Source organism: Thamnophis elegans, chromosome 16 (genome assembly GCF_009769535.1).
Source record: "Thamnophis elegans isolate rThaEle1 chromosome 16, rThaEle1.pri, whole genome shotgun sequence".
NCBI lineage: Eukaryota > Metazoa > Chordata > Lepidosauria > Squamata > Colubridae > Thamnophis > Thamnophis elegans.
In genome coordinates this window covers 6424259-6444245 of record NC_045556.1, presented here as the reverse complement: position 1 = coordinate 6444245, position 19987 = coordinate 6424259, and the positions used below count along the sequence as shown (strand labels likewise).

The 19987-nt window shown below is 42.8% G+C and overlaps 1 protein-coding gene across 4 annotated transcripts in view; it reads left to right on the top strand.

Annotated features, from left to right (window-relative positions):
• The first annotated feature begins 5588 nt into the window (after positions 1-5588).
• LOC116519624 (Bardet-Biedl syndrome 4 protein-like) overlaps positions 5589-19987 on the top strand; it is a 41489-nt gene continuing 27090 nt past the window's right edge. For 2 of the 4 annotated variants that reach the window (XM_032233593.1, XM_032233590.1), the window contains exons 1-2: positions 5589-5690; positions 12972-13023. In XM_032233593.1, coding sequence (XP_032089484.1) covers positions 5667-5690; positions 12972-13023 — 76 coding nt within the window. In that variant the 5' untranslated portion in view covers positions 5589-5666. The remainder of the gene's footprint in view (positions 5691-12971; positions 13024-19987) is intronic. The other 2 variants (XM_032233592.1, XM_032233591.1) reach the window with 2 other exon arrangements.

Genomic DNA, 19987 nt, shown 5'->3' with positions numbered 1-19987 from the left:
CAGCCAGCTTATATGGCAGTATTTCTTAAACTTTCAAATTCAGAGGGAGAACAAGCTGGACGTACCCCCCAAAATTCTAGCTGCTTTCCCAAAGGGCTGCTTTTTCTGATACTTTTTCCCACCCTCTTTTTAAAAGAAACTATTGTTAAGTTTCCAATTCAGCTAATTCCATCCATGTGTTCTAGTGACATTTGTGGTTTGTGCATTAGGGACGGCTGGCTCGCCCAAATAGTGCAGGAATTGTAGGGTTTTGCACAATCCCGCTATCGGATTTTTAAGGGGGTTTCCTGCAAATGTGTAGGAGAGATTCGATTCCCCTGTTTTCGGGCAGCTCAGCTTTGCATTGGATGAGACTTAAGTTCTGGTTTTGGCTAAACTTGTGGATTCCCAAAAACAACCCCAAATAATCGTTTTCGGTGTAAGGGAGGGAGAGAGAGAGAAAGAAGGTTGTTTTTTGCTTTGTGACTTCCTACCTGGAATGAAAGTTCGGAATGTCCACGGTTTTGGAAAGGTGCAACGGTTTCTTCCAAAAAAATGTCTTCATTCAAGCACAATGCCCTTGTTGCTTGAATGATTTTTTCCCTACAGTGCTTTGCATGCTCCCGATAAGACATGGCAAAGGGCTTTCAATCTAGTTAAGATGAGAATGTGTGTGTGTGTGTGTGTATGTGTATCGATCTTTTTATCATCATCCCTACTTGGAACTAGCTTGACGGGACAAGTGGTCCATTCCTTTGTGGCCTCCATCATGGAATAAACCCATTGGGTCTTCCCCACGTGGCGTCTTGCCATTGCCCCCCACCCACCCCATATTATTATAACAGTATGGTTGTTTTTAACGAAATGTTTATAAAAGCATTTGTTGCACTGTATCTTATACTTCAGGAGCTCATATAACCCCGTGTGTCCATCTGGGGTCAGGACGGGAGGAGTTTCCTAAAATTGGGATTTGCAAATCGTTTTCAACCCAGTGATTCTTGGACCCTAGCAACTTGGGGGAGATGTGTGGACTTCAACTCCCAGAATTCCCCCATGCTGGCTGGGGAATTCTGGGAGTTGAAGCACACGCATCTCTCCCAAGTTGCTGAGAAACACTGTTCTGTAGGGTTATTCCTAAAACCTAATACTCTTCTCCTTCCTTGCTTCCCGATCCTTTAGAAAACAAAGCAAAATTTTCTTTGTTAAAGGACATTCTCGGCTACTTTTAACCTCGGTTGGTGCAATCGGTTGAAGATACGGTCGTGTGCTGCCTCCCTAAGGGCAGATGGAGGGAGAGTCCTCTTAAGCCAGGGGTCTCCAACCTTGGCAACTTTTAAGACTTTTGGACTTCAACTCCCAGAAGTCCACAAAGTCTTAAAGTTGCCAAGCTTGGAGACCCCCTCCTCTAAGCCACCCCAGACAGGGGAAATCCTGGCCTTTTATCTCATTAGCTCATTCTCTTCTACCCCATTGAAGTGACTGCATTTGGGTTTTTATCACTAATGTATCAAAACCGTCTTTTTTTTTTTACGTTTTCAGAACCATTTAAACTCAACAAGTGTTGTAGTGCAATTGCTGTATTAGAAATCAGTTATTGTGTGAGACCAGAGTGGTGGTCTTTGGCAAACTTTTCCATTGTATAGAAAGCTCCTGTAATCCAGCCTGTAAGAAAAGTTGATAAGATGAATGGACTGGGCTATGACTGAAGGCTTGTAAGTTTTTTTTATTTCTTCCCCCCCCCCCCACCCTCCCTCCATCTTAAAAGACCTCCCATCTCATGCTGTGGAATTAACTGTTCTTAGACGTCATTGTAACTGGCGGACTGTTCCATGTTAAGGCTAATCAGAGGGAGAAACTGCGTTCTAATTCTAATAAACTTTTATTTTGTTATTTCATTTGTATTTTTTTTTTAAAGAGTGTTCGCTTGCAGTGATTTTGCATCTTCCTTACGCCTTAAGGAAAAACATCTTGGGCAGGTCAACATCTGGAAAACAAACAGATGCTAGACCTCATTGGGATGTATTGCTTTTCACATGCGGCCTAATCTGCCTTTTGCCTTGCTGTAGACCCATAGCCACATCACCTTCCTATCTATTTTTTTTAAATAGTTTTAAATTTTATTTACAAACATGTAAAATACACACACACACAACTTAGGTGTACGCCACATTTACACAATACAATACGAACAGGAGCTTCCTGTTCTTTCTCATAGCAATTGCCAATCGATATATCCTCACCTTATATTGTTTCCTCTTTTATTATATTTCATTTGTATTTCACCATTCTTAACCCTCTTATCTTACTCCTCTGTCTGCTATATTGGCTATTTACCTCTAGTAAGTTTAAACCACTTGGATACATATATATGTGTTAATTCTCCTTAACTACTATTTTTGGGCTTTGTTGTCTTCCTTCATTGATTCTTGTTTCTTTCCTCCATCCACCTATACCATTTATCCCATATCTGGTAGTATTCTGATTCTTCTTTTCCCTGGATTTCTTTAGTTAGTTTGTCCATTTCAGCACAGTCCATAACCTTTCTTATTATTTCATCTTCGCTTGGGATTAATTTGTTTTCCATTTCTGGGCAAAGGCAATGATTGCCGCCATAATTATATGTAATATTAAATAATGAATTTCTTTTTTATATTTCACAGTCATTATTCCTAATAAAAAAAAACTTCAGGTTTCCATTCTATTTTAACACCTGTTATTGCCTCTAGCCACTTCGATCCTTTTCCAAAAATTTTTAGCAGCCTCACAGGTCCACCGTAAGTGGTAGCATGTTCCATGTATTGATTCACATTTCCAGAATTTGGGGGAGGTATTTGTTGAGATTTTAGCTAACCTTGTTGGTGCCAGGTGCCATCTGTAAAACATTTTGTACTGGTTTTCCTTGTATGCAACTGATAGTGTCATTTTTAAGTTTGTTCCCCAAATTTTTTTCCCATTTATCCAATTCAATATTATAGCCAAAGTCCTGTGCCCGTTTTATCATTTGTTCTTTCATGATTTCCTCTTCCATTTTATCTACATCTATCTTAACATGATTTTGGAACTGCTTTTCCCCCATCCAATTCAAAAAGCCTGTATTTTCTCAGTGCCTCCAGTTAAGAGGAATTCTCAAGGCTCTCAAAACCTTTTACACCAGCATTGAAAGAATCTGAAGATACCTGTGAACCAGTGACCCTTCACTTCTCTCTTGCCCTGCTTGCAACGCTGTTGAGTTTTGAGAGCTGCCCTTGGATATTTTTAATTTTCAATAGCTAGCAAATTTAACCCTGCCAACGTGATTCATATTGTCCAGGCCTGTTCCCATAGAAACAGCAACATTTTCTTGGGCTGATCGGAATATTGTTTCCGTCGTCCTTGCACGCTGGAACATTTTTAATCACTTCATTAAATAATGAACAAATGCAAATTTTGCAATGGGTGCACTGAATAACAGACCTTCCTGAGCACCACAACCAGGCTTACCAATAGGCATTGTAGGACAGTGTTTTTTTACTGCATCCCGGGTAACCAAGTTCCATTAAATGCTGCTTAATGATGGATGTTTACAATCCAACCTAGAAGAACAGGTTAAGTATGAAGGAAGAAGACAAGCACTTCTACCTCCTAGTTATGCAAGCTCTCCTTTGAACTGTGTGCCCTATTTAAAGCTTGAATGAAGTCAACGCATATATTTTTTCCTCGCAACAGGTGAGGGCTATAAATTTTTGTCCTCCTGCCTCAGACATCCGAGAGTTCTTAATTGTGGTCATCATAAGGAATAAACAAAACCTGAATAGCTGCTTCCGCTTCACTAAATTTGCTGTTTTAATCTTTATAACAATCTATGCAAATCAAAGAGCATGTAAGACTGACTTTCAAACTTGGCCACAACAGTACCTGGGCACAGCAGAAAGACTGTGGCAAAAGAAAATGAAAATAGTCATAGGCACCTTGGGTGTGATGTTAAAACATCTGGAGCACCACTGGAACACCATCACAGCATTGAAGAGATCACCATTGGTCAATTGCCAAAGGCAGCCTTGCTTGGAAACAACTTCCACCCTGCAGCGATATCTTTCGCACCATCAAACGTCCACCTCTGCCTATCCCAGGTCTTTGGGAAGGATTCAATAGATCAGTGGTAGTCAACCTGGTCCCTACCACCCACTAGTGGGCGTTCCAGCTTTCATGGTGGGCGGTAGGGGTTCGCTGTGACTCTTGCTATTTTATAAAGTAAAGTTACTTCCCTACTTTATAAATCACCATTGCTGTGGAACCGGTGGGCGGTTAGAAAATGTTACTACTAACAGAGATACAAAAGTGGGCGGTAGGTATAAAAAGAGCCGAGGTGGCGCAGTGGTTAGGGTGCAGTACTGCAGGCCACTTTAGCTGACTGTGATCTGCAGTTCGGCTGTTCAAATCTCACCGGCTCAAGGTCGACTCAGCCTTCCATCCTTCCGAGGTGGGTGAAATGAGGACCCGGACTGTGGGGGCAAGTTGCTGACTCAATTTGCTAAAAAAAATATATATTGTAAACCGCTTAGAGAGGGCTGAAAGCCCTATGAAGCGGTATATAAGCCTAATAAATAAAATAAATAAATAAAAGGTTGACTGCCCCTGCAATAGATGGTTAAAAATGCCAAATCCAGACTAAACACCAGGTTGACTTCAATACAGAATGAGAATAGAACTGGAAGGGACCTTGGAGGTCTTCTAGTCCAGCCCCTTACTAAAGCAGGAGATCACGCACACGCATACATATGGGAGAGGGTCTCCTGCTTGAACAGAAGGCTGGACTAGAAGACCTCAAAGGTCTCTTCATATATACATAAGGTTGGAATATTTACAATCCAACCTTATATATATATAAAGCTCTCCAGATGGAGCGATCCCCCCCAAAAGGGCAATTCTAAGACTTTTCAGACTGAAAAAAAAATATGGAAACTGGCTTCAACCTCAGAAATTTTAGGTACATGGACTTCAACTCCCAGGTTACCAGGTTCAACTCCCAGGGAATTCTGGGAGTTGAAGCCCACCCATCTCAAAAGTTGCCAAGTTTGGAAAAGTGCTTTGAAAGGCATCTCAGTGTTTGTGGCTATAGAAACTCTTGCAAAAGTCTGGAAATCCCAATGCAATTTTTTTTTTAAAGCAATCCTTTTGGCATTTGCAAGGATTTTAGACGGAGCCATAAAAATGCAAAGTAATGCCTATAAAAAAAATCCGATTCCTCAAACGTTAACAGGACGCTCAAAAGGAAAGGCAAAGCGTTTCTATCTTGCAAGGGGATTTTGGATCTTTTTTTTTTCGTCTCCCCCTCTGGCTGTTCAAAATAGTTCACTCCCTCATATTGCCACCAATCACGGTGGGTGAGTCCAATTCACAAAAACGGGGGGCGGGGAGGAGAAACCTGAGGAAGCCAGCCAACGCATGGAACCTCCCCTTCCTCGAGCCCGCCCTAACCCAGACCGAGACGCGTGACGTCACTTCTGTTCTCGACGCCGCGGCCCCCTTCAGCGTTCGGACCCTACCTACCAGGAGAGGTTACAGCTCAGAGAGACCGGAAGTTCTGGTTACCCTTGGCAACAGGACATCCGGGCCTTCCGTCCTCGGAGTGGAGCGATTACTTCCGGTCCGGCTGGTCACCTAGGCAACGGGGCCTCTTGGTGGAGGCTTGTAGGAGCCGAGGCGCGATGGCGGAGGTGACAGCTCGGCCGGTGAGCGGGATTCTCCGTTCTCCACTGTTGCGCCTCTTTCCCCTTCGCTGAGGGCCGAGGGAGGGCCCTGGAGGGACGGGACCCTTTTGCCCGGGGATTCCGTGGCCTAACTGTGCCTCTCACCCTTTCTACCACCGCCTTCCTGGGCTGCCTCACCCACCAGGCCCTGCCCTGTCCTGCCCTGCTGGGTTCGGGGTGGTTCTGAGTGGGCGGGATCCCGGCTAACTATGGTTTCTTAGTTATAGGCCATGGTTGTATGCCATTCGGCCCATTGTGGCTTTTCCAGCAGACCGTGGCTAGGCAGATTATGTGGGGTGTAGGAGCCTGGAAGGGGGGGGCATATTATGGGGTCCCAGGCTAGGCAGATTAGTGCTTATATGGGGTGCAAGACCTGGGGGGAAGTTTATGGGGGTCCCAGTTGGCAGATTATGTGGGGTGTAGGAGTCGGGGGGCATTTTATGGGGTCTCAGTCTGGGCAGATTAGGGCTTATATGGGGTGCAAGACCTGGGGGGCAGTTTACGGGGGTCCCAGTTGGCAGATTATGTGGGGTGTAGGAGCCTGGAGGGGGGGCATGTTATGGGGTCCCAGGCTGGGCAGATTAGTGCTTATATGGGGTGCAAGACCTGGGAGGGGGATTTTATGGATTCCCTTGATTCCTGTGAGGGTCTCCCTCCTTTTTTCTTTTCCTTTCTCCTCTCTTTACAACACCTGCAAAGACACGCTTCATCTTTGCTTGGTCCCCCTGCCAAGCCCCTCTGTCTTTTAAAAAATTAGCCTTTCCATCTTGTATTTATTTTATTCCACTGGAACCCTCTCTTTAAGCCTACCCTCTGTTTTGGTGGCAGTACAGTACAAAGGAGAAGTATTGATGTGGGGGATTGGCCAACTGGAGAGCTAGTTTGGTGTCGTGGTGAAGGGCCTGTTCCAGAAACCAGGAAACTTGTGACTCATTACAGCCAGAAAAAGTCGTGCCTTCATAACAAAGGTGGGCTTTGGGGCAGATACCTGAAAAGAAGCGTGAACCTCTTGGCTGCACTGTTCTGATTTCTGGATTTTGGCAGCTAATATATAGTAGTCTTTATTTGGTGGAGGAGTGTTTGTTTATTATCATGCGCACATATATAAATTAGTGTCCTGTGGTATCCTAAAAACCAAGTCTTTGGTTTAGGGAAAGGCCAAGGTCTCCTCACTTTCCCTGGAAGGATCTCAACAATTGTTAGTTGCGAAGTCGTGTCCGACCCATCGCGACCCCATGGACAAAGTTTATCCAGGCCTTCCTGTCCTCTATCATCTTCCAGAGTCCATTCAAGCTCATGCCTGCTGCTTTGGTGACTCCATCCAGCCACCTCATTCTCCGCCGTCCCCTTCTTCTTTTGCCCTCCATCATTCCCAGCATGAGGCTCTTCTCCAGGGAGTTCTTCCTTCTCATTAGGTGGCCAAAGTATTTTGAGTTTCATCTTCAGGATCTGGCCTTCTAAAGAGCAGTCAGGGTTGATCTCCTCTAGGACTGACCCAGTTTAATTACCTTGCAGTCCAAGGGACTCGCAGGAGTCTTCTCCAGCACCAGAGTTCAAAGGCTTCAATTCTTTGGCGCTCAGCCTTCCTTATGGTCCAACTTTCACAGCCATCCATTGCAACTGGGAAAACCATCACCTTGACTAGATGCACTTTTGTTGGCAGGGTATATCTCAACAATACTTAAAAATATCTCAACAATGCTTAATGATAAATAAAAAGAAACCATTTTTGCAGTGAAGTCTAGAGATTAAGAAAATGATATAAAATGAAAAAGACACAAGAGTAGGGCATGAGAAGGAAAAGTAGAGCGGAGGTGGCGCAGTGGTTAGGGTGCAGTATTGCAGGCCACTTCAGCTGACTGTTATCTGCAGTTCAGCGGTTCTAATCTCACCGGCTCAAGGTTGACTCAGCCTTCCATCCTTCCGAGGTGGGTAAAATGAGGACCCAGACTGTGGGGGCAATATGCTGACTCTGTAAACCGCTTAGAGAGGGCTGAAAGTCCTACGAAGCGGTATATAAGTCTAACTGCTATTGCTATTGCTAAAGTAGAGACTTTGCATACCATTTCTAGCTACCCTGTTTCCCCAAAAATAAGACCTCCCCGGATAATAAACCCGATTGGGCTTTTGAGCACATGCGCTAGAAGAAACCCTCCCCCCCAAATATTGCAACACAGCAGCAGCCATGAGGTGACCACGCACCTCAAAAATAATAAGACCTCCCCAAAAATAAGCTAAGTGCTTATTTCGGGGGTCAAAAAAAAATAAAACCCTGTCTTATTTTTGGGGAAACACAGTATTACATAAATTTCATTTCCCCCCCACTATCTGATGTAATGATTGCTGGATAATCACCAAAAATGGTTTTAAAAAATCAACTGCTTTCCCATTGTAATACCCAGAAGGGTGATGATAATCTTTTTATTGTTCTCTGGGCTCAGTACTGTACTGTAAAAATTTTAAAAAATCTTCCCTCCCTTTCCCAGTGGTGTTTCAAAAATGATAATACTGTAGTCCATTCTACAATTTCAGAACTTTTACATTTTACTCTGCTGTGAATAAAAAACCAGGCCTTAGTAAAGACAAGATCACACACACACACAAATCCATCTGTACCTTTGCAATTTTTAAACTCTGCTCTCTGTTTATGGCAACCTGGTTTAATACGGAATTTGTTAAAATATTTCTTTCAGTATTTCTTTTCAAAAGACATGACTCATGGATGTGCCTTTTTTTCTTCTGATGGTCACAGTTGGAGAGTGTACTTAGAATCTTGGTTCTTCATGAACACATTCCAGGATTTTTAATAGTTCTTTTAATAAAAGCTCCAGCACAGCTTGCTGTCTTTGGCAAAAGAATTGCAATGTAGGAGCCAACTGATTATCTCTTCTGCTTGACTATATTTTGTGCCTCAATAGGAAAGTTTGATATTTTAATTGGAGTAAGATTTTTAGACTGAATTTTTCACTGGAACACCATTCTCATCCAGCATAGTTAATTCGGCATCTCAAGGTATTATGGAAAAAGCTTCAAATTGCTTTTAAAAAAATCTCTCTGTTCATTTGTTCTGTATTACCTTAGAGTACTGTTTAAGTCGGAAGTGCTTAACAGCTATGATTCTGTTGAAATTTAAATGTAAAAATTCCTCTCTGACTACTAAAACACATGGGCTATGAGAAATCGAAGCGTACTGGAATATATATATATATATATATATATATATATATATATATATATATATACACACATACATACACACACACACACTTAAAGTCACAACCCCTGGTATGCCCAAGTATGGGAGGAAGGTCACACTTCCACTCTCTGTCATTAGGCTCGTCACAAGAGACCATCCAGACAGAAACCCAATATTTTTTACTGTTGCCTTTTTTGTTACATTTGTTATATTTATGCTGATAAATAAATAAAGGGAGACTAGTATAGATCTATTTCAAGCTATTTAGCTCTCATCAGCTAGCCATACCCAAGTTTGGGAATCGAACCTGTGCTCCATTCCCTCCCAGGCAGGGAGCTCAAATGGTTAACTCCCTGCCTGGGAGGGAATGGAGCACAGGTTCGATTCCCAATCTTGGGTATGGCTAGCTGATGAGAGCTAAATAGCTTGAAATAGATCTATACTAGTCTCCCTTTATTTATTTATCAGCATAAATATAACATATATATATATATATATATATATATATATATATATATATATATATATATATATATATATATATATATATATATATATAAATAAATATAAATAATTGGGGGAAAAAGAAAGAAATCAAAGCAACAGTTTACTTAAACAAAGCTTATTCTTGTTTCCAGTGTTTTATCCTAGGTACAAACCCTTTTGCCTGAATTCCAAGCTATTTTGAAATTAATTCTATCTATCTATCTATCTATCTATCTATCTATCTATCTATCTATCTATCTATCTATCTATCTATCTTAATCACAAATGAATATATCTTTTAAAACAGCAACAAACCATAGCAGCATATAAAGTCTTACAAAATCTCACATTTTAGAATAATCTGGGAAACATCCTTTAAATGTTTACTATTGGTTATAAATTTTTATCCCATTCTTTTAATACATAATATTCGGGCCTCTTTTTCCAGCAACAAAAACACTCCTGTGAGGTAGATTGTGTCTGGCCCATCAGGACTTCAGGTGGCTTTTATGCCTAAGGCAGGACTAGAACTCACAGTCTCCTGGTTTTATGCTGGCATCTTACCCACCACACCAAACTAGCCCTTTTAAAAAGTCTTAGAAGAAAGATGGAGTTGCTGCCAGCTAAAATCAGCCCAGGAAAAGAAAATCATGTCATCATAAGCAGTGAAACCTAACTGAAATTGCCCTTTTACGGGGTCATCGGCAAGGAATCCAAATGAAAGCATCTAAAGAGACTCTCAGGCACCCAGAAAGTTTGTGCGAGAGGTTGTAAATAAGGCCATTTCCTTTTCACACGCCATACTGCAAGGTTCAACTTTTCTTTGAAAAGAATTCTTCCATTCCCTCAGCTGCCTATTTTTAAGGCTGCCACGAAAAAGGATTTTGCTCTAAAACAGTCTTTGCAAACCAAGCTACAAACCGCAAATGCCTTTGGAGTAGCTGAAGTTGTTTTGTGGTTGACAAGGTGTATTCCCTATGGGTTTTTATTAGGTAAACACTTATATCACCCATAAACCAGTGGTGGGATTCAATTTTTTTTTTACTACTGGTTCTGTGGGCATGGCTTGGGTGTGGCATACCTTAGTGGGTATGGCAGGGGAAGGATACCGTAAAATCTCCATTCCCTCGTGATCAGCTGGGACTCCAGTGGCAGAGAATAGATGGGGGCGGGGCCAGCCAGAGGTGGTATTTACCAGTTCTCTGAACTACTCAAAATTTCCGTTACCGGTTCTCCAGAACTGGACAGAACCTGCTGAATACCACCTCTGCTATAAACCTAGCTGATGGTGCCTGTATCGTGTTTCTTATTCTTATCTTATCATGGCCCGCAGCCCACATATCAGCTGATCCAAAGAGGTCCGGAAGTTCTGTCTCTGTTTCTGGCACATTCTTGCCAGCCTAGTATGGCTGGGCCTGCTGCTCATTTTGCGGCCGCCACTAAGAGAAGCAGCGTGGTAGCTAGGGTATGTGGGAGCAGCCTCCGTGAGGCTGTTCCGCATGGATCCCAGGGGCATATGGGGTGCATGGGGCATGTTCCCCCCCCCAGGAAATGGCAGGGACCAGCTGCATTTAAATATTTTAGAGGAGGGCTTATTTTTGGGGGGAGGGCTTATTTTAGCACATGCACTCAAAAGCCCAATTGGGCTTATTATCCGGGGAGGTCTTATTTTGTGGGAAACAGGGTATTGTTAGAGAAGGGGGTAGAGCTTGTTTATGGGAACTTTGGGGCTAAGGCTAAATCAATTGAACTGAAAAGGAAAACGAGTTTCCTGCTTGCTTTGAGTTAGTGATGTCACTGCCTGTGATTAATATCACCATTTCTTCTCGAAATGGCCAGGCAGGCCTCAACTGAATGCTGAGCCTACAAAGGAAGACTCGCTCACAAAGAGATTAGCGACTCCTTTTTTAACGCTTTGCTTTGAACCTAATCAGCAGTTCTGGCCCTTCTTATATCCCTGGTGTGTCTTCAGCCTTCGGAGGAGAACAGAGGTGGTTTAAAAAAAGCAGCATGCGCTTGCTAAAAAGAAATGCAGCTCAGCACCTTGGGCTGTTCTTAAGATGTGTGTGTGTGCGTGCGTTCCCAATTTCCAAATGGGTAGCAGAATTAGGTTGTCGCAGTAACAAACAAGGTCGTGTCCGAAGGCACCTTAATGTCTAAGAATTATATTGTGCCATGATATATATACAAGATGTTATTCGAAGTAATGAAGTCAGAGGCAATGAAATGCAGGAAATATTGGCTGTGACAATTACCTTATTAATAGTTAGGTAATTATCACTCCCTGTGTTCTCGGCATTTCATTTATCTGATCTCATTGTTATCCCCCTCGATGAGTGCTTATAGGTGCCTAGAATGACACTTCGTATATTTAATTACATAGTTGGCAGTTGCTATACATTTATGAATTTTATTAGGAACTTGGTTGTGTATTTGTGAATGTATGGAGAGAGAGAGAGAGAGAGAGATGATGGATGGATGGATGGATGGATGTATATAGATATAAGATATAGATATCTTTTACTTGCTATTTATATGTACACTGTGAGTTTATGTGTCGGAGACAAATTTCTTGTGTGTCCAATCACATTTGGCCAGTAAAGAATTCTATTCTATTCCTATCCCTATCCTATCCTACGTGCATACACACAAACACATGCATACACACACACACACACACACACACACACACGAAAACATGACTTCTGCTCTCCACAATGAAAAAAAACAAAACCCAAAACTTTTCTGGATTTTTTTCATGTCCTTTCTGTTGGTAGCCCCCAGGCAAGAAAAAACACTATTCCACATTTGAAAATTCTGCACCTCGTAATCTTCAGATTTAATAATAACAGAGGGAAGATAGCAAGCAGAAGGGAATTAAATTATTATATTGCTAATGATAGCTAATCAGCTAATACCCAGCCAATGAGCAGCAATTTTGTTGTTAACAGAGAGCATTTCGGTATGTTCTCTTGCAGCGCTTCTAAACATCCATTCTATAGAACTGGCAAGCTGTAGGAAAGAGCCCCCACAATTACTGAGCTTGTGGGTTTGTTTATCTCCCCCCTAAGAAAATAGTCCTGTTTGGAAGGGGATGCTATTTTGGAAAAGGAATCAAAAAGTGATAAGATGGCAAAGTTGGATACAATTTGTAGCCTAATTCAGTTACTGTAATTCAAAGAGTTTCTGCTTCCCAGGAACAAAATTCAAATATGTGAGATATTTAGAAGAGGCAAGATAAAATACAGTCTCATATAGAATGCCATTTGTGTTTGGGAATCGCAGGAGCAAAAGAGTTAAATAACTTTTAAAAGGCATCAGAATTTAAATATATTAGCTAAATCGGACCTTTGTGTCCAGAGGCAAGTACTACAATGCATTTAAATTCTCACAAAAAAAAAATCCTAACAAAAAAATAGACATGAGAATGGGCTGTTGGCTTTTCTCCTCTTTGTTATTTCCTATAGTGGTTTCTATTTTCTGATCTAAAGCTTGGAACTCATGGAGGGTGAATAGGGTGATTTCTTTTAAAGTTTATAATTCTGACATTTGCTACTTTTTTTTTTTTAATATTATTTCAGACTGCATCCCTACCAGCAGCAACAGAACTTCCCAGAGGCAGGTCAGGAAGAGGTTTGTTCTGATTTATTTTATTCATTTATTTAGTTAGTTAGTTTGTCAAACCTGTACAAGGTAGCAGGTATAAGTATAAACATTGACATGAACAAAGGAAATGAGTGCAAATAAATAGGGACAGTACGACATGGGTGATAGGCACACTGGTGCGCTTATGCACGCCCCCTTTACGGACCTCTTAGGAATTATATCTCTATAGTTATTTTAGCCATTTTTAACTACTGTCTCCAAGGCGTTCTTTGCAGAAAACACTTCAGCTTAGTAAACTTCAATTAATAATCCCAAATTGGTAATTTAGGGCACAAACTGATTCTAGTTATTCACTGATATTAAACTACAGTTGCCTCAGCTCCCATTAAATGGCCAACTGTGTTTTCCTTAAACAAGAATGCTCATATCGTTTCCTAGGGAAAGCCTAGGCAGTTGAAGACAATGGTGGCACCCTCTTTGATTGTTTTCCTAGTTTGGGGGTCTTCAGGTGACCTAGAGCAGGCATCACCTGGTGGGCCGTAAGAAAATGTTGGTGGTTCGCAAAAAAGTATTTGCATTTTTTTAATATTGCACTAAATCAGAGGTCCTCAAACTACATGGGATGGACACGTGCAATGAATGTTTGTGTTGCTGCAGAGAGTCTCCCCATTCGGAGTGTTTTTGTGTGGCTTGGAGAGGGTCCGCTTCGACCTCCTGGTGTGGGGCTTTGGGTGAAGGCTGGATGGAAGCGCTGCTGGTGGCAAAGAGCCGGAGGGCCTCGTTCCAGTGGGACTGCATCATGGCCTGGAACTGGCTGACCATCTCAGCCTGCTGAGCCTCCAGGCGTCGGTACCTGGCCTTGCACTCCCACAGGTCTTCCCTCTGCTTGGGAAGCCTATGCTCGTAGTCCTCAGTGAGGTGCTTCTTCTGAGCCACTGCCTCGGTCAGATCCAATTTGAACTGAGCTGTTTTGCCAACTCTTTCTCATGGTGGCTGCTTAGCTCCAGCAACTGCTTCCTATTGGGGCCTTAAGGAGCCCGGGTGTGCAGGCGAGGAGAGAGTGGGAAGGGGGGTGGTGGTGAGTAGAGGCTGGTGAGATGCCCCTTGATGTGAGTGACATTGAGTTGGCCATGCCCACCCAGTCACATGACCACCTAGCCACGCCCACCCAGCCGATCATTAGTCAGATCACATTAGTGGTCCCTGGGTTTTAAAATTGGAATGTAGTGGTCTCTGAGGTCTGACCCCTGACCTAGATTTCAAGACCAAGGAGGTAGGGGGTTGGTCATTTAATCTCAGAATACCCACCCAGCCATATGATCCTGAGCTATTTAACCCTTAGTTTTGTGGGTGCTTCGATTAATCTTAATAAGTGGTATTATTGCCAGTATAGTTTTATAGCCATTTATCCACTGAAGTCCATAACTCCTTTAAAGGTCTTGTATTACTCACAACGGTGATGTTACCTAACTGCCCATCCAGTATATTAAAGATGATTTTAATAAATATATATATATATATATATATATATATATATATATATATATATATATATGAAGGTTTTAATAAGTAACACAGTGAGATAGATGGGTTTATTGGGCAATAGGATGCAATAGTGCCTGTTTTATCCCTTCATAATGTACGGTACCACAATCGGAAGAGGTGGCCATCTCAGTTTTATTTCGAAGCTCAATAGCCTGCTTTGTGCACTGTTTCCAAACAGGCAAAGAAGAACAGAGAAAATCTTTCTTTCTGGAATTTATGAGTAATGCAAAGGCAGTTGAGTATTCAGAATAAACTTCCTCCCTTTGAAATAATTCAAACCAAATGTTGCAGGGGGGGAAAAGAGGGGGCGATTCTGCTGTTACAACGTTTTTTGTAGCTTAGCAGCAGCAAGAGCAAATAACTGTGGCTGAAATAGTTTATTGGAAACTGAAGTTGTTGGAAGTAAGCTTGGGAAATGTACTAATCCACTCTTGTCTTCTGGGCATTTGCGGCCTAGAATTTAACTGGTACCAAGTTCTGTAAAAACTTCAGATCACTCGGAGTCTATTTTGCCTTAGAGTTGGAAGGGACCCTAGAGGTCTTCTAGTCTAACCCCCTGCTCAGGCAGGAAACCCTACACCACTTCAGACAAATGGATATCCAACATTTTAAAAACTTCCAGCGTTGGAGCATTCACAAATTCTGGAGGCAAGTTGTTCTACTGATTAATTGTTCTAACTGTCAGGAAATTTCTCCTTAGTTCTAAGTTGCTTCTCTCCTTGATTAGTTTCCATCCATTCCTTCTTGTCCTGACCTCAGGTGCCTTGGAGAATAGCTTGGCTCCCTCTTCTTTGGGGCAGCCCTTGAGAGATTGGAAGACTGCTATCATGTCTCCCCTAGTCCTTCTTTTCATCAAAGTAGACCTACCCAGTTCCTGCAACCATTCTTCATATAATTCAGCCTCCAGTCGCCTCATCCTCTTTGTTGCTCTTCTCTGCACTCTTTTTAGATTCTCAACATCTTTTTTACATTGTAGTGACCAAAACCTGGATGCATTATTAAAGCCTTGCTGTAAGCCATCCAGTACTTCGACCACCGTAGTCAGCCAGTTTCCAACAGGCAATGGAGCAAGCTGGATTCACTTAACGGCCACTGGATTCGCTTAACCTCAGTGATTCGCTTAACAACTGTGGGGACAAAAAAGATCATAGAATCAGTTGCAACTCTTTGTCCACCTGTGGCCTTACTCCCAAGTCGACCCCTGTTCTTTAGCTCTTCCCTTCATCTGGCAGCTCTGCGCATGGGCACACTGGGAACAGGCTCCAGCTGTTCTTCTGCCTCACTGATGTCTGAGTCCGAAGGCAGCTGATAACTGGCATACGGCTCTGGCCCTCTCTCTGCCCTCCGACACAGAGGCCCCATCAGAGCCTTCCCCAGACCCCAGGACTGGCCCAAAAATAAATTAATACCAAGCGAAGTTGAAATAAGGTTATGGACTGTGCCGAAATGGACAAATTAACAAAAGAAATCCAGGGGAGAAAAACATCCCATATTTTCTTTGCTGGATATTTGCAGCGGAAAGAAAAGATGAATGTAAGAGATCGGTCGGAGAACCCAGGATAAGGCAATTAGATGGTGACATTATGCATAAAAGTCTGTGAACGGTTTCAGAGGCCAACGAAAGGATCAGCCGGAAGGATCCGGGGTTTTCAGGCAGATTCATCCCAGGCTTTTTAACTGTACACCGAAGCAGAAGACTCAGTGGAAATTGCTGGTTTGAATTTTCCTCACTGAAAGAAATGCGGAACAGCCGAGCGGAGTAAATCTTTTTCCGATGGAATACGGTTGAGGTACATCGAATTTCCCGCTGGGTGAACGCAGACACCGTGGATAAAATTATTCATGAGGATGCCTTTTTCTTTTGCTGCGTTTTATTTTTATTCGTTTTTTTTGTCATAACGTTTCCAGAGCTGCATTTCGTAGCATTTCCCACATCCAACGCGTTAGCAATCCCACCCACCCCGAGAGATTTGGAGCATGCCAAGCGACGACTTCAAAAAAAGGGCCAACGGTGGTAGGGGATTTTAACTGCTGCCACTTTCGTCTTGCGAGATTGTAGCACAACAAAAAAGTTTTCTGTTATAAAGACCCTCTGGGCCTTTTGAAGCATTGAAGGGTAGAGCCTGCCTGTTTTATAACTCTGTTCCAGTGGAAAGATTAAGACGGTGGCAGATTTCCGTGGAAAACAAATACTGTATGCTTAATGGGCCGGATTGTATACTTTGGAGGTTTATGTTTCCACACAAGCCTTATGAAAGCTGATTAACTTTGTGGAGACTTTGTAAGAATAACCGTTGCGTAGATAAGCACCGCCGTTTATATGATATATATATTTTTAACCCTTCTTTTTTTTTAAAACACCATTCAAAGATGTGAAGTTATAAATTGGTCTTAATATTACCGGAACACTCAGACCTAAAGAAGAAGGAAATAAATGTATAATCCTACATGAAAATCCTGTTCTTTTTTTCCTTTTTTCCCCCCTGATCTGTTTTGAAACTCTTTAAATGATTTGTATGCTCCATCTTCTGCCAGAGTAAAACGGCTTTAGATATCGCCCTAAGCCACCATCGCTTTTATGGGCTTAATGGGATGTGTGAACGGGAGCCCCTGTCAGACGGAAGTAATTCGTCTGGCGGAGAGGGTAGCTCTAACCGTAAGACCACCTGCTCAGTTCGCTTTCAGCCACGGTGGATGTTTCTAAATAATTTCGATACTTGCAAATGCTGCTGTTGGTATAACTGCAGGCAGTCCAGTCCTTGGCTTACGACACAACTGGGACCAGGATTGGAGTTGCTAAGCAAGGCAGCTGTTAAGTGAATTGCACCTAACTTTTTTTTTTGCCACAGCTTGTAAGCAAGTTACCCTAGTCGTTAATAGCAATAGCACTTAAGACTTATATACCGCTTCGCAGGGCTTTACAGCCCTTTCTAAGCGGTTTACAGAGTCAGCATGTTGCCCACCAATAATCCAGGTTCTCATTTTACCCACCTCAGAAGGATGGAAGGCTGAATCAACCTTGAGCCAGTCAGGATCGAACTCCAGACTGTGGGCAGAGTTTGCCTGCAATGCTGCATTCTAACAGGAAGGAGGGAGGGCGGGAGGGAGGGAAGGAAGGAAGGAAGGAAGGAAGGAAGGAAGGAAGATAGCAATAGCACTTAGACTTATATACTGCTTCACAGTGCTTTTACATCCCTCTCTAAGTGGGTTACAGAGCCTCTTGCCTCCAACAATCAGGGTCCTCATTTTACCCACCTCAGAAGGATGCAAGACTGAGTCAACCTTGAGCCTGGTGAGATTCAATCTGCCAAATTGCAGGCAGCCGGCAGTCAGCAGAAGTAGCCTGCAGTACTGCACTCTAACCACTGCGCCACCGTGGATTCAATTAACGACTGGTTCACCCTACTCGTTCATTGAATCATGCGGTCGTTAAGCGAACCCAGCTTCCCCCAAACTGGCTGGAAAGGTCGCACAGGATGCTCGCATGACCCCGGGACACTCCAACCATCGTAAATTCACGACAGTTGCCAGGCGCTCCAAATTTTGATCAAATGATTATGGGGGGTGCCTTGCGCACTGTAAGTGCGAGGACCGGCCATAAATAACCTTTTTCAGTGCCGCTGTAAATTCCAACAGTTGCTAAACGAATGGGTGTAAGTCGTGAACTACCAATATATTAAGAGATAAATGATTTCTAATAACAGCGGAAAGTCTCCATGCTGTATAAAATCTGGAAAGAAAAAAGAGATTTTGCCATACTGCTTGTTTTCCACTAAGGGGAGATACAGAGTCAGAAAATACCTTCTTTTTCTTTGTTTGCTTAAATGCTCTCTTTCTCTCTCTCTCCCCTCCCTCCTGCTCCCATTTCAATCACACTTTTTGCCTTTCTGGTGTACGGGGACTGTTAATACAGGATAGCGCGATAAATTACAGCTTTGTGTGCAAGCCTCAGAATTGTTTATGACGGGTTTTATTAAACCCAGTTGACTGTAAATAACTGTAAGCCACACAGGTTTATTGTTTGATTTAGAGTTGATTCTGGTGGCTGTTGGGAAGAGGGGAAAAAAGTGTGCAAAGAGAACATTAAGCACGGAGACAATAACAGTGGTTTGGGAATACAGAGATCTCAAAACTACCTGCTCCGCGTTGCTTAGGGGAAGAAATAGGCCTCTAACCTTCGGATACCGTATCTGGATTATGTACAGCGTGATGCAGTTAAGACCCCTCCGGTTAGAGAATTGATTGGGCATCACTGATTAACCTCCACCCTAGGTAAAGGGAACCGCATATAAATCACCCCTTACCAACTGGAACTTTGCAGAAATGTTGTACGGCAACGCCAGTCACCGATCTTTGCCACTTTTAAAGCAGCCAGATATAATATTGGGTACCTTTGTTGATTTTTTCCATTTTCCCTTCTTTTAAGAGAAGCATTGGTTTAACAGAATAACAGAGTTAGAAGGGACCTCGGAGGTCTTCTAGTCCTACCCTCCTGCTTAGGTAGGAAACCCTACACCACTTCAGACAAATGGTTATCTAATCTCTTCTTAAAAACCTCCAGTTTTGGAGCATCCACAACTTCTGGAGGCAAGCCGTTCCAGTGAATCATTGTTCTCACTGTCAGGATATTTCTCCTTCGTTCTAGGTTGCTCCTCTCCTTGATTAGTTCCCATCCATTTGTCTCTTCTGCTGCCCTCAGGTGCTTTGGAGAATAGCTTGACTCCCTCTTCTTTGGGGCAGGCCCAGAGATATTGGAAGACTGCTCTCATGTCATAGTCCTTCTTTTCCTGAAAAGAGAACCTATCCAATTCCTGCCATCAGTCTTCGTATGGTTTAGCCTCCGGTCCCTTAATCAGCTTTGTTGCTCTGTTCTGCTCACTTGTGTACACGTCGTGGGAACCAAAAGTGGATGCACAATTCCAGCGATTTTAAAATGATGGTCTGCAAAGAAAATGGCAGCCGACATATTGAGATTAAGATTAAGATTTAGTTTATTTGTATGCCGCCCTTCTCCGGGAGGGACTCAGGGCGGCGAACAACTCAAAAGGGGGAAAGGGGATACAAACACAATACACGTAATTATTGACATGTTCTCAGTGGTGGGTTTCAAAAAAATTTCGAAGCTACTCTGTGGGTGTGGCCTCCTTTGTGGGAGTGGCTTGCTGGCCATGTGACCTGGTGGGGGTGGCTTGCCAGCCATGTTTTCTTTCTCTCTCTCTCCCCCCCCCCACTCTCTCTCTCCTTCCTTTTGTCTCTCTGTCCCTTTTTCCTTTTTTTCTTTCATCTCTCACTCTTTCTTTCTTTCTTTCTTTCTCTTTCTCTCTCTGTGTAAGTCTGCCTGTCTGTGTGTGTGTGTGTCAGTGGTGGGTTTCAAAAAATTTTGGAACCTTTTCTGTAGGTGTGGCCTGCTTTCTTGTGGAACCTCTTCTAACCGGTTCAGTAGATT